General features: G+C 25.8%; 1 protein-coding gene across 1 annotated transcript in view; it reads left to right on the forward strand.

Moving 5' to 3' along the window:
* LOC117174722 (bone morphogenetic protein receptor type-2) overlaps positions 1 to 13,072 on the forward strand; it is a 52,045-nt gene extending 38,973 nt beyond the window's left edge. The window contains exons 10-12 of the mRNA XM_033364041.1: positions 2,713 to 2,913; positions 5,748 to 5,954; positions 11,508 to 13,072. Coding sequence (XP_033219932.1) covers positions 2,713 to 2,913; positions 5,748 to 5,954; positions 11,508 to 12,496 — 1,397 coding nt within the window. The 3' untranslated portion in view covers positions 12,497 to 13,072. The remainder of the gene's footprint in view (positions 1 to 2,712; positions 2,914 to 5,747; positions 5,955 to 11,507) is intronic.
* Positions 13,073 to 15,508: the final 2,436 nt, after the last annotated feature.

A 15,508-nucleotide genomic window follows, 5' to 3' on the forward strand; every position in this document is an offset into this window, starting at 1 on the left:
TATTTAAAAATTCAAGTATTCTAATCAAATATTTACAATTTTATTTCAAAATTTATCTTTTAGGTTGAAAATTTAACTAATCCAGTTGAATATTTCATAATTTTAGTTGAAAATTGTTTTATTCTTTTGAAAATTAATTCCTTTTACTGAAAATTTTACTTTTTTATTTATGTTAAAAAATGGATCTTTTTTAGTTTTAAATTCAACTATTTGGTTTGAAAATTTGTCTTTTTTAGTTAAAACTTCAAGTATTTCTTTAAAAATTGATGAATTTTGTTGAAAAATCATATTTTTTGATAGAAAATTAATCTTCTTCTTTGAAAATTTAACTAATCCAGTTGAATATTCCATAATTTTAGTTAAAAATGGCTTTTTTCGTTGCAATTGAATTTTTGTTGTTGTTTAAAATTGAAATATTTCATTTATGGTGGAAAACTGTTTTTTTTTTTTAGTTCAAAATTCAACTATTTGGTTTAAAAATTTGTCTTTTTTAGTTAAAAATTCAAGTATTTCTTTAAAAATTGATGAATTTTGTTGAAAAATCATATTTTTTGATAGAAAATTAATCTTCTTGTTTGAAAATTTAACTAATCCAGTTGAATATTCCATAATTTTAGTTAAAAATGGCTTTTTTCGTTGCAATTGAATTTTTGTTGTTGTTTAAAATTGAAATATTTCATTTATGGTGGAAAACTGTTTTTTTTTTAGTTCAAAATTCAACTATTTGGTTTGAAAATTTGTCTTTTTTAGTTAAAAATTCAAGTATTTCTTTAAAAATTGATGAATTTTGTTGAAAAATCATATTCAGTCAGAGAATTTTTAGATAACCTGAAGAAACCAAACGTGATTAATTTTTGTTTAAATTGTAATTTGTATGAAATTGTGTTTTTTTTTCAAATTGAAAATGTAGCTATTCTATTTTTTTAGTAAGTTATTGAAACTGGGTGCATTTTTTTGGAAATTTACCAGTTTCTTGACCATATTTGCTCTTTTTTACAGAAAATCTCTCATAGTTAAAAATTCAACTAATTCTGACGAAACTTATTTTGGTTGAATTAAACTGTTTTGGTTTAAAAATTGAAATATTTTCTCATTAAAATATCAACTACTACATTTAAAAGTTTAAACCTTTTGTTAAAAACTATTTTTTGTTGTTAAAGGTTCACCATTTTAATTAGAAATTTATCTATTTAGTTGAAAATTTATCTGTTTTGTTGAAAATTGGTTTTTGCCTCGGCTAAAAATTGATTTTTTTTACTGAAAATTTAATTATAATAGTTAAAACTTTAAATATTTTGTTGAAAATTGTTTTTATTTGAAAAATTGTATGTTTTGGTGGAAATAAATTTTCCTTGTTGAAAATTGATCTTTTTTAATTCAAAATTCTTGTATTTTATTTAAAAATCGTTTTTTTTATATAACAAATTAATTTTCTTTTTTGAAAATTTAAGTATTCCAAATATTCATATTTTTTATTTGTAAATTTATCTTTTTGGTTTAAAATTTAACATTTAAAATCTAATAGTAATTTTAATTGTAAATTTATCTTTTTCGTTTAAAATTCCACTATTTCAGTTCAAGATTCATCATCATAGTTAAAACTTCATCATTTTGATTGAAAATTTAACAATTTTGTTGAAAATCGATTTTTTTTGGTTGAAAATTAATTTTTTTCTAACTGAAAATTTAACTATTTTATTTATGGTTAAACACGGATTTTTTATAGTTTTAAATTCAACTATTTGGTTAAAAATTGGTATTTTTTAGTTCAAAATTCAACTATTTTGTGGAAAATTAATGTATTTCGGTAAAAAAAAGCGTTTTTTTTTTAACAGAAAATTAATCTTCCTGTTTGAAGATTCGTCTTTTTCGTTGAAAAGATTTCTCCCTTTGATTGAAAATGTAACTGTTTATTTGAAAATAGATTTTTTGTTGTTGAGAATGAATTTTTTTTTAACTGAAAATTTAACTGTTTCATTTATGGTTAAAAATTGATTTTTTTTTGGTTTTAAATTCAACCACTTGGTTGAAAATTGGGCTTTTTGAGTTCAAAATTCATATATTTTGTGGAAAATTCATGTATTTTGGTAGAAAACCGTTTTTTTTTTAATTAGAAAATTAATCTTTTTGCTTAAAAATTCAAGTGTTCCAATGAAATATTCATAATTTTATTTGCAAATTTAACTTTTTGGTAGGAAATTTAACTCGTCCAGTTGAATATTTCATAATTTGAATTTAAAATTCATATTTTTGTTTTAAAATTCATCTTTTCCCTTTCAAGATTCATCATTGTGGTTAAAAATTCATCACTTTGATTGAAAATTGATCAATTTAGGTGAAAAATATAAATTTTTGTTTGTTTGAAAATTCATGTTTTTTATTTAAAATTTATCTATTGCAGTTGAAGATTTATTATTTTAGTTAAAAATTCATCAGTTTGATAAAAAATTTTCTTTTTTTTTGTGAAAATTTAAATTTAAATTTAGTCATTTAATTAATCGAAACACGTTGTTGATAACAAACTTGCGAAAATGTAGCCATATTCCGAATCGATTGTTTAAAAAATGCAAAATATTTGAATAGCTCTCTACTATTGAAAATTATTCCTAGAAAATTCAATTGTTAATTAATTGTAAAACTGAATAAGAAACATTTGCCCTCATTTTTTTACAGTAATTTCTTTAAAAAGTAGCATTTATCGATATGTTTTAGGATTACATCCAACTTTTGAACAAATGCAAGTGCTAGTTTCTCGCCATAAGGCGAGGCCTTTATTAGAGGGAAATTTGGTAGATAAACCGGGAGTCCGTCTCATAAAGGAGACAATGGAAGATTGTTGGGATCCAGATGCAGAAGCCCGTCTCACTGCTTTGTGCATAGAAGAAAGATTAACGGAACTTCAGTCTCATCGAGGTAAATTTTAGTTTGGAAAATCAATCTTATATAATTTTAATATTACGGAATTTAAGGAGAAATTAAATTCGAAATTCGAGAGTCCATTTTTCCGCACTATCTGTAATTTCCAGGGAATTTTTATATAACTGGAGAATCCTGGAAATATTAGCAAATTTTTTTCAAACTCAGGGAATTGTTTCGAGTGCGTGATTAATTTTTTGTTTAAATTGCAATATAAAATTGAATAGCGATTGTTTCGTTTATGTTCGAAATTATTTTTTTAACTACTCTATTTGTTGTTGAATATTGATCACTTTCAGTTAAGAATTTATGTATTGTAATCAAAAGTCGTTATTTTTGGTAAAAAAAAAACTAATATTTTTGACTGAAAATTAATTTCCTTACCTTTGAAATTAATAGTTTTTTTTTTCAATTTTTAACTCTCTTGGCTGAAAACATATTTTCAGTTGAAAAATCGTTTTTTTTTTGTTTGAAAATAATTTTTTAAACTGTAAATTCAACTTTTCTATTTTTGTTTGTTAAAAATTAATTTTTTTGTTTGAAAATTTATCATTTTAATAAGAAGATGTATAGTTTCAGGTGAACATTAATTGTTTTAAATACAAATTTAACTTTTTAATTTTTAGTCAATTATTATATTTTTTAGTTGGAAATTCGTATTTTTTATTAGAAATTAATCTTCTTGGTTAAAAATTGAACTTTTTGATTGAAAATATAATTATTCTGGTTAATGGATCATTTTAGTTACAATTTTAATTTTAATTTTAAAATTCGACTATTCTATTTGAAGATTTATTTTTTTAGTTGAAAATTTATCACTTCGTTCGAAAACGTAAATATTTGTTTGAAAACTTTTATTTTTTATTTTTTAAACTGAAAATGTAACTATTCCATAATTTTAGTTAAAAATTCATCCTTTCATATCAAAATTAATATTTTTAAATGAAAATTTAAAAATTAAATTTAGAATTTATTTTGATTTTTATTGAAAATTCGTCTTTTTTATATCAAATCAACTGTCCCAGTTTAAGATTTATTTTATTTAAAAATTCGTCAGTTTAGTTGAAGATTGATTATTTTCAGTTTTGTTTTATCCTTTTGGTTTAAAATTAAACTAAACCAGTTGAAGATTTGATCATTTTATTTAAAAATTTATCATTTTGGTTACAAATTTGTTGTTTTTTTTTATGTGAAAGTTAATTTTTTAAACTGAAAGTTCAACTTTTGGTATGCAAATAGATCTTTTTCTGTTAAAAATTCAACTATTTGGTTTAGAATTCACATGTTTTGTTTAAAAAAAACGCCTTTTTGTACAAATTAATCTTTTTGATCTTCTTTAGATCAAAATTCTACTATTAAGTTGCGAATTAATTTTTTTCTCGGTTAAGAATTAGATTTTTAACAGAAAATTTAACTATTCTATTTTTGGTTATTAATTTTGTTGAAAATCGATGTTTTTAATTTAAAAAAATTAACTTCTTCAATTAAAAATTTAAATTCCATTTTTAGTTGAAAATTGATCTCTTCTAGTTCAAAATTCAATTTCGTTGAATTATCCCATTTTTTCTGTAGAAAATTATCTTTTTCTTTGCAAATTTGTCTTCCTGTTAAAAAATTCCTCTTTTCGGTTAAAAATTTAATTCTTGCAGTTAAGTATTGATCATTTCAGCTATTTGATTGAAAACTTTTTTTTCTTTGGTTGAACAGGATTTTTTTGCCGAAAATTTAAATATTTTGTTAAACATTTTTTAAAGTTCTTTTTTACTGATAATATAAATATTATTCTAGTTGAATATTCCACAATTTTTTTGAAAATCCAGCTCATTGATTGAGCATTTATTTTTTTCTTAATTGAAAATTCGTCGGTTTTGATAGAAATTAATTTTGTTGGTTGCAAATTAAAAATTTTGGTTAAAAATTCAATTATATCACTTAAAGATTCATCATTTAAGTTCAAATTTCATCAATTTTTTTGAAAACTTAACTCTTTTTTTAAAGTTAGTTCTTTTTTGTTGAAAGTTATTTTTTTTGTGGAAAGCAATTGTTTCAACTGAAAATTAACTTATTTCAATTGAATATTCCATAGTTTAAGTTGGAAATTCGTCTGTTTGGTTAAACATTAATTATTTAAAGTTAAAATTTAATTATTTAAGTTTTGGTTGAGATTCATCTTTTTGAGTGAAAATTAATTTTATTGTTTACTGAAAATTCAATTATTTTAGTTGAAGATTCATCATTTTACTTGAGAATTCAGCAGTTAGATGGAAAATCTAACTATTTTCTTGAAAATCCATTTGTTGTTAAAAATGGATATTCTTAGTGGAAAATTTAAGTTTTTGTTTCAATATTCAATTATTTTGCAATATTTTGCTCTATTGTGTTAAATGTTGTTTTCATTTAACGGCAAACATGAATCTACTTTTAGTTGACCGGGAAAATTGAAAAAATTGACCGATAAATGACTCGGAATTTGAAATGATTCGCCCCAGCCACGCGTTGATGTGGCGCTGTTATACTTCGTTGAATTTATATTATACTAATCTTGGCGCCATCTATTGGCTGCTTACCCAACCTAGATAAGTTGAAATGTTGAAATGTCGGCCCACAAACTAACCTACACCGCCATCTGTTAGAAACTTATGGAGTACACATTTAAAAACATTTAATTTGCTATAAAAAAATATTGAGGTAATTAAATGAGATAAAAAGTATCCTATCATTTAAGTTGGGCCAAATTACACGCAGTATACAAAATTTCATCAAGATCGGTTAAGTAGTTTCGGAGTTAAGTGGTGACAAACATCGTGACACGGGATTCTTTTTAATTTCAGTGACAATGTATTTCACGGATGGAAGTCCTATGATGAATTCTCATTGCGGACTTGTGCCTTCGACTACAAATAGTCTTTTTAACGAAACACATCATGATAATTTTCATACTGTACAATTAGCGCAACACGCATCGCACTCTGCTAACGAAACTGTAGCGGATAATCTAGTTACGTTATCACCGGTCGACAATATCACCCAGGAACATTGTGAGTATTGTTAAAATGTTATTAATAAAAAAAAAGTATTCTTACATTATACAGGGTGGTGTCCTGTACCTTAGCTGGAAAATCTGGAAAACCTGGAATTTTCAGGGTATTTTTATACACCAGCAGGGTGGCGACTTGACAGGGAAATAACTCTCCTTTCAAAACTATAACTGCTTTTTTAAAAATCAATTTGTCAATTAAAAATGTAACTATTCCAGGAGAAAATGTATTTATTTGTCTGAAAACGGAAAATTTAACTATTCTATTGTATTTTTTTTATTTTATCATTTACTTGGTTAAAGAAACTCTTTTGTTAAATTTTTCTTTATTAAAGATTCATCATTTTGATTAAAAATTCATTTCTTTAGTTGAAAATTAAGCTATTTAATTGATAACTTCTTTTGTTTTTTTATGAAAAAGAATTTTTTTTACCGAAAAGTTAACTATTTTCTAAAAGTTCGACTTTTTTTGGTTAAGAATTAAATTTTTAACGAAAAATTCAACTATTCTATTTTTACTTAAAAATTAAACTATTTTTTGGAAAATTCTCTTCTTTTTTTTCTAGAATATTAATCTTATTAGTTGTAAATTCATCTTTTTGGCAGATATAAAATCCAACTATTCCAGTTGAAGATTCGTAATTTTATTTTAAAATGTATCAGTTTGATTGAAAGTTTACTTTTTCAACTGAATATTTAACCGTTTCATTTTGAGTTGAAAATTTGTCATTTTATAGTTCAAAATTTAACAATTTGCATGTAAATTTGTATTTTTTTAATTGAAAATTTATTTATTTTATTGAAAATTGACGTATGCTGTTAAAAAACTACCTTTTTGGTAGAAAATCGACTGTTTTTGTAGAAAATGATTTTTTCCTTTGAAAGTTAATCTTTTTGATTAAAACTTTTTCTTTTTGGTTGAAAATTCAAGTCTTCCAGTTAAATATTCATCTTTTTAGTTGGAAATTCATCTTTTAGGCTAGAAATAAATTTCCTTGGTTGAAAAATAAACTCCTTTTTTTAAAATTAATTTTTTTTTTATTCAAGATTCATAATTTTAATTAAAAATTCATATCTTTGTTTGGAAAATTAGCTGTTTGATGAAAAACATGTTTTTTCGTTGGATGAAAAGGCATTTTTTAACAAAAAATGTATCTATTATTCTGAAAATCCGATTTTTTTGGTTAAGAATTAAATTTTTAACGGGAAATTCAACTATTCTATTTTTGGTTGAAATTTTATCTTTTTTGGATGAAAGTTCAAATATTGGTTGAAAATTGATATTTTTTATTTAAAAATTAAACTATTTTTTTTAAAATTTATGTAATTTATGGAAAATTCGTCTTTTTTGGGTAGAAAATTAATCAGTTGAAAATTTGTCATTTTAGTTAAAATTGTATCAGTTTGATTGAAAGTTAATTTTTTCAACTGAATATTTAACCGTTCTACTTTGAGTTTGAAAATTTGTCCTTTTCTAGTTCAAAATTGAACAATTTGGATAAAAATTTGTATTTTTAATGACAAATTTATGTATTTCGTTAAAAAAAAACGAATTTTTTATATATAAAATGGAGTAATTTGGTTGAAAATGATTTTTTGTATTGAATTTTAATCTTATTGTTTAAAAAATTTTTTTTTGTTTATAAAATTCAAGTATTCCAGTTAAATATTCATAATTTCATTTAAAAATTCATCGTCCAGGCTAGAAATAAATTTACTTGGTAGGAAGATAACCCTTTTTTATCGAAAATTTATTTCTTTTTCGGTGTAAAATCATTTGTTTTTCTTAACTGAAAATGAAAATACTATTGCAGTTGTATATTCCACAATTTTATTTGAAAATTCATTTTTTTTGGTCGAACATTCATTTTTTTACTGTAAATTTAATTATTCAATTTTTCGTTAAAAAATTATCTTCTTTAGTTGAAAATTCGTCTTTTTTGGTTGAAAATTGATTTTATTAAATTAAATTTCATTTATTTAAGTTTCGCTTGACAATTGATCTGTTTTAGTAAAAAATATTTTTATTTTTTTAAAAGTAGAACTATTTCAGTTGAAGATTCATTGTTTTAGTTAAAAATTAATTTTTTTGTTAAAAATTCGACTATTCCATTTAAGGATTCATCATTTTAGTTAAAAATTTAGCAGTTGTGATGAAAATTTATTTATTATGCTGAAGATTTAACTATTCCATTTTCTGTTGAAAATTGATTTTTTTAATTTCAAAATCCAACTATTTCGTTAAAATTCATGTATTTTGTTTAAAAACTGTATTTTTTATATAAAATTAATCTTTTTGTTTGAAAATAAATCTTATTGTTTAAAAACTAATCCTTTTTGGTAAAAATTCAAGTATTTCAGTTAAACATTCATCATTTTAGTTTAAAATTCAGAAGTTTGGTTTCAAATTTCACTATTCCATTTAAAGACTCATTTATTTTGCAATTTTTGTTCTTTCGCGTTAAAGGATGATTAGAATTAACCTCATGATTTGAAATAAATGTTTGCCTGTTGCGACAGATATGAATGTTACTTTAATTTGATCGGGAAAATTGAAAAACTTGACCGGGAAGTGATAGGGAATTTTAAATTGTCCGCCGAATCGCCACCCTGAATTAATTTGTTTTGTACTTTGGAGACACATTCAAGAAACTAATATAGAGACCAAGGGGTACTTTTTGCCACGCTTATAGGGTACTTTGGCGAGCTCAAAGGGTAACAAATACAGGATAAATCAGAAAATTTCGGAACAATTAAATTTACAATCAAAAGAATTCAAATGAATTGGGAAAAATGTTGAAAAATAAAAAAATGCCATTGATTTACGTAAAACTAGATTGAATTTCATGAAAATTCAAGGTGAATTAAGAAAAAATAAAGTGAATTCAGAACAATTTGAAAATATGAAAAAAAAAATGCATTCAATTCATAACTTCGAAATAACCTTAGAAAAGTTCAAGAGAATTCAAAGAATTTTATGAAATGCAGACTTCAGGATCCATTAAATAAAAACTTTTAAAAATTCACTAATGATTACTAAACAATTCAAGTTAAATTCAAAAGAATTTAAATAAATTGGAACAATTTTAAGAATCGAAGAAGGTTGATTGATTACAATAATTTTTAGTGAATTTTAGAGAAATTGAAAAGAAATGAGAATAAGTCGATGAGATTCATAAAAAAAGCTAAATTTAAAAAGCAATCAAGTGAATTGAAAAGAATTTAAAAATATGGAAAAATTAATTGAATTGGGTAGAAATGAGTGAATTTAGAAGAATTCAAAAGAATGTAATAGGATTTGGGATTAATTAATAAGAATTCAGGGCGAATTTCAAATGAATTGTAAAAAGTATTCGAAAATCTCTTCAAATTTACAAAACCCTGCGAAATCCCTCAATTATGAAATATTATTGTTATTTCTACCTAATTCAACTGATTTGCCCATATTTTTTTATCGTTTTCAATTCACTTGAATGCTTTTTAAATTGAGCTTGATTTTTTATGGATTTCATATAATTCTTCTCATTTCTTTGAAATGTCACTAAATCTATTAAATTTTTTTGTAATTAATGCAATTTTTTCGATTTTTAAAATTGTTCGAATTTATTTGAATTCTTTTATATTCAACTTGATATCTCAGGTATTTCAAAAATTCTTTGAATTCAATCAAGGTTTTTCATATTTTCAAATTGTTTCTCATACATTACATTTTTTTTAATTCATCTTGAATTTTTATTAATTTCAACGAATTCTTCTCCTTTATTATCTTAAATTCCTCTAAAATCCATTCCAGTTTTACAGAAATCAAGGGAATTTTATTTTTTAATTGTTTAACATTATTTCCAATTCGTTTGTATTCTTTGGAATGTAAGTTGAATTTTTCTGAAATCTTGTAAATTTATACTGAATTTGTTACCCTTTGAGCGCGAAATAATATGCAAATATCCGAAAATACCCCTTAATTTCGTTCGAATCCCGGGGGGAAAAACCGTGAATAGGGTTGTTTCGCGATTTTAGATAAAATAATGTTTTAATACATAATTTTAATGTAAATCGAAGGTGCGTTATAATTTTTTTTTGTGTCGTTCGACAGAAAAAAATTATTAAAAATTGAAGGCGGTAAAAAACTTATTCAAATTGATGTCACGTGGGTGTCACGTGATTCAGAGGTTCTCATAATTATCTATCAATGTGACGATGTGAAACTCATGATAAAGAGGTTAGGCTACGGTCAGCTGTCAATTATGACTATTTTGATTTGATAGTTTTATTTGTTAAGAATTATGTGACAGAAAAGTTATCATGTTGTAATATTTAGTTTAAGAGTCAGTAGTTTGTTGAAGAAAAACAGTAAGTGCAATTATTAACACATTTTAAAATCGTACATATTTTTGAATTGTTCAGTAAACATGACTACATTTAACTTTTTGAATTAATTATTTCTACATACCATAAATACGAGGGGTGTTCAAAAAGTAAGTTTCCCTAATCTGCCGTTTTGCCCCAGCGCCATCTAGCGAGCTGGGACCGAACATAGTTTTAGTTTAGGATATACCGATAAGAGCGGAACCGGTCTTAGCTGCCGAAAAATTTTTTTTCATCAGTACCGGCTCGGAAACCATGGAGCTACCTGTGAAAAACGTGTCCACTTGTGAGTTGCGTGCAGTTATTCGCTTCTTAACTGCAAACGGGCTTAATGGCAACGAAATTCACACTGAATTAGTGCATATTTATGGTGACAAATGCATGAGTGTGCAAATGGTGCGTCGGTGGTGTACATATTTTCTCGAGGGACGCGGAGAAGTTCATGATGAGCAGCGTGCAGGCAGGCCAAAAACCGCCATTACAGATGACGCAGTCGCAGCAGTCGAAAAAATCATTTTGGAGGATAGGCGCTTTACAATTGACAGAATTTTGGACTCAATGCCTCCTGAAATCGATATTTGCAGTGTGAATTTCGTTGCCATTAAGCCCTTTTGCAGTTAAAAAGCGAATAACTACTCTTATCGGTATATCCTAAACTAAAACTATGTTCGGTCCCAGCTCGCTAGATGGCGCTGGGGTAAACGGCAGACTAGGGAAACTTACTTTTTGAACACCCCTCTTATATCTATTTTCGGTAGATTTTCTCTGTTGGTTTTTACGAAACGCTTCTTTGACATTTTTTTTACAATATTTTGTGACTTCTCTTTTCGATGTGCACATAACCAAAACAAAACGTCGGCACAGAAAAAGATATTTGAGAATCACTGACACGTGAGCAGTAATTGGTTGAAAATCCGACCCCTTTGGCATCAAAGGGGCCCTCCAATCGATATCGTGATACAAAATTCACATTTCAACATTAAATTAAAAATAATCAACATTATGTAAAAAAAATATTTTATGGGAGTTTTTATAATTCGAATTTTATATACAATAAGATCCATTTATTGGAAAAATGATATCTGACTTTGGAAACAACCCTATTGTCAGGGAATTTTCACCCAGGATTTGAGTAAACACCCTCTTATATATTTGAGATTAAGTGAGATTATATCTCTTTTTCGATCAGGTAAAAATTCAAACGAAATGGCAATGTGCTCGCACGCACAAACCCTCCAACCTTATCAGGGCAGGAATCCCTGTATGGAGCGGAACCTCATGGTACAGTCAAATTCCGTGGAAGAGCTCGGGTGCAACGGTAACATTTTAGTGGATAAGTCATCCAAGCACTCAAGTAGCGAGCAATACAGATTGCCCACCGAGTCGCAAGTTCTCATTCCTCAAGACTACCACCTAGCTCAAAACACAAGTCAGTTGACACAACTGAGATCAGCCACGCCCATTCCCTACGTTCAAAACGTCATATCAGAGAGCGGAGGACCGTCCTACAACAAATTAAAACAAACCAATGTCTTCGACGCCTGCGCTCAAGAGAGCCCACGCAAGAAGGGATTCGGAGGCTGGTCCAGCTTCAAGAAATTGCTCTCCAACAAGAAGATGTACACCTACAGCAAATGTCAGATCGATCGGGAAGACTCCAAGTCCAATTTAATTGTCAGACAGAACGTGCAAAAGACTGTTGACACAAATGTCACGATTTCGTCCAAGGGCAAGTACGTCAACGACATTGTTGGAAGAACGTCGACTTCCGTCAATTTTGCCGGGAAGAACGACAAGAATGCGAGTCAGGCAAGTAGCCAGAAGCATGATAACGAGAGCGAACCCTGTGTTAGACCCTCAACTTTGCCACTTGTACCTTTGAGAAGTAAAAAGAGCGAAAGCAACTTGACGAGACAGGAGAGTATAGAGAAGTTCAATCAGGTCTTTAATGTTGGCTCAAGTCTGAACGTTTTGAAGGATCCAAATATGCGGATAAAAACGCCCGGGGATTTACCGCCCTCTGTGAGGAAAGTGCGAGGGCGCTCTCAATCGACAGCAAGATTTTCTCTCTATGACGATCGTATAATGTGTAACATTCTTAATGAGGAGGACGACCAAAGTGATAAAACTATGTCAAACTCTGTGCCATTCGGTATGGACTTTGCCACCAAAACTTAACGATAAGGATGTTTACTTGCTTGCTTACTTTCAGGCAAATATTTTCTTTACGACTAATTCGGACCGGAAAGTTGCGACAGGCACTCTGTAGAGGTTTTAACCCTTAAATGGTACACTGGTGCGAATTCGCACCTGAAGTTTTTTCAGTTTGTTGGCATTTATGCAAACACAGCTGCAGCAGATTATCCCCACATATGTTAAATATGTGTGATATATGCTAGTTGTTTATTATATGTTCAATATGTTAAATAATTCATATTAACATTGCAAACAAACCAATTCGCACCAGTGTACCGTTTACGTATGCTCGGTTGGAATGTACTATTTGAGGGTTAAATGTCCAAGAATTTATGTGTCCAGCTAATGATCTACAAAACTATAAAATTAATAAAAACTAGAACAGTTAAATTTGCAGTTGCAGGTTTGGCCGCTGGACCGGGAACCCGGAAAATGAGAGTGCATTTATTTCTTAGATAGGGAATTTTACAAATTTTTAGAAAAACAATCTGTCCTTGTTTTATTTCAACAGTTTATTGAAGAATAAGTTGAATTTTTATCTTTTTCGATTATGATATTATTCAGTTTGGAATACGAAATTTGAAAATATTTCAGTTACATATTTTCCATTTTGGATTTTAATTTTTAAGCTTACATTTCTCAATTAAAGAATTTAAAAATGCATTTTTAAAGATTTAAAAAAATAAAGATTAGTAGCGTTTGAAATCGAGAATTTGGAATAAAAACATTTTTATTTTATCAGCTGTGAATATAAATTAATGATTTTTTAAATTGAATCCTATGTCAAGATTTAAAAAGTAAATAATAATTGAGTGTGTAAGATTTTAAAGTAATTTTAAAATAATATATTCATAATTAAAGGATTTTACTAAATTTAAAATATTGTTTGAATTCAAAATATCAAATTTTTTAATTAAAAAAAAATAATAATAATTGCTTAGTATTTATAAATATTTGATTCTTCATGTAAAATTACTAATGACAAATCAAATTTTCAACGCTAAACAAAAAATTTAATTTGAATGTTACAATTTTTATTTTTCTATCTTAAAAAATTATATTACAAGCCAAATTTGTTGAATTTTTATGTATAATAAATATTATAAGCCTATCATTTCTAAAAAAAATCCCAATAAATTTACGAGATATTTAGATAGTCTGAAAAGATTCAAAATTGATTAAAAATTTGAAAATATTTCATATAATAATTATTTAAAACTAATTAAAAATAAAATATAGGTTTTTGCAGATTCGGAACGAATTTTTTTTAAACCTTTTGAAAATTATGCAAAGCTTCTAAAGAATAAAAAACATTTTCCTAAGATTCGTAGGAAAATTGAAAATGGATTTTTATTTTGAAAAATTAATTTCAAGAGAATATATGAAAAGATTTCAAAAATGTCAAAAAGGTATCTGGAAGATTCCGCAAAATTAATTAATTTTCTACCAAAAATATACATTTTCAAGCAAAAATGAAATATTTACAGCTACAGTGACAAAAAATTAATTTTCATCAAAAAAGAAACAAATTTCCAGCAAAGAAATTAATTTTTAATTACGGCGATGAATTTTACAAAAATGAATGTTTGACCAAATAGTGAAATTTTCTATTAAAACAAAAAAAAAAAAACGAATTTTTAAAACTAATTATTTTCTTAAGGTAGTTGTCGTTTCTAAAGTCAGATATCTGAAGAAAAAGAATAGTTTTGTCATGATTTTAAGAATCAAAATATTATAATTGAATTCATTTCAAATTTAAAAAAATCTTATTTTTATTAAAAAATATTAAAATTCATAATAAAAAAACATCAATTTTAACCATGTTTTTTGCATTTAAATTTTTTCTGACCGTCGCTTCTCACCAATTTTTGAAAAATGATTGAATTTTAATGAATGACGGCTTATTTATTCCGGGAAAACATTTTCTGCATTTCTACTGCTTCTAATTTTGAAAGTAAATTTTTCTATGGCTTCTCTGGCTTATTTTATGGATACAAATCTTTAGAAAATTTTTTTTGTAAGAAATTTTTAAAAAATAATTATATTTTAAGATTATTTAGTTATTTTAAAAATTGGGAACAGTAGAGTTTTAGAGAATATTTTCCCGGAAAAAATAAGCCTTCATTTATTAAAATGCAATAATTTTTCAAAAATTGGTAAGAAGCAAAGGCCCGAAAAAATTTAATTGCGAAATATATGTTCTTTGACGAAAACGATCATATTTCTATTAAAAATAGATATAAATGTAATCTTATTTTGTTGAAAGTTCGTTTCCTTTTGTTTGAACATTTATTTTACCAACTGAAAATTTAAGATTTTTTTCTGAAAATTGATCTTTTCACTTGAAAATTCATGTATTTGGTCAAAATGAAATTGTTTTTTAGTTTTTAAAATTTATCATTTTAGCTGAATATTCATTTTAACTATTCCTTCCTTTATTTTTTTGGAAATTTACGTTTTTTGATAGAAATGTACTCTTTTTCGTTATAACATGATCTGTTTTGTAGAAAATTTAACTATTTTTTTGTTTGTTATAAATTAATTTATTTGGTTTAAAAAAATATTTAGTTAAAAATTAGTTTTTTTTTCATATAGAAAAATCAACTTTTGATTTGGAAATTCAACTATTTGGTCAAAAATTCATATTTTTGAATGAAAATTCGACACTGTGATTAAAAAATAATTTCTTTGGCTATAAATTTATTTCTTTTTAGTGGAAAATTGACTTTTTAAACTAAAGATCTAACTATTCCATTATTGCTTGAAAATTTATATTTTTGTAAATGTTGTAAATTAATTTTTCTGAAAACTTGTTTTGGTTTTGTTTAAAATTTACTTTTTGAACTGCTAATTGAAGTATTCTAGTTTTGGTTTGTAAATATATAAAACAATCAATTCTTAACAAAAAATAGAATATTTAAATTCTCTAAAAAACAGAAAAATCCTTAACGAAAAAATGACATTTCTATTAAAAAAGGTCAATTTTCTAAAAAA

This window comes from Belonocnema kinseyi, chromosome 6, assembly GCF_010883055.1.
Source record: "Belonocnema kinseyi isolate 2016_QV_RU_SX_M_011 chromosome 6, B_treatae_v1, whole genome shotgun sequence".
Lineage (NCBI taxonomy): Eukaryota > Metazoa > Arthropoda > Insecta > Hymenoptera > Cynipidae > Belonocnema > Belonocnema kinseyi.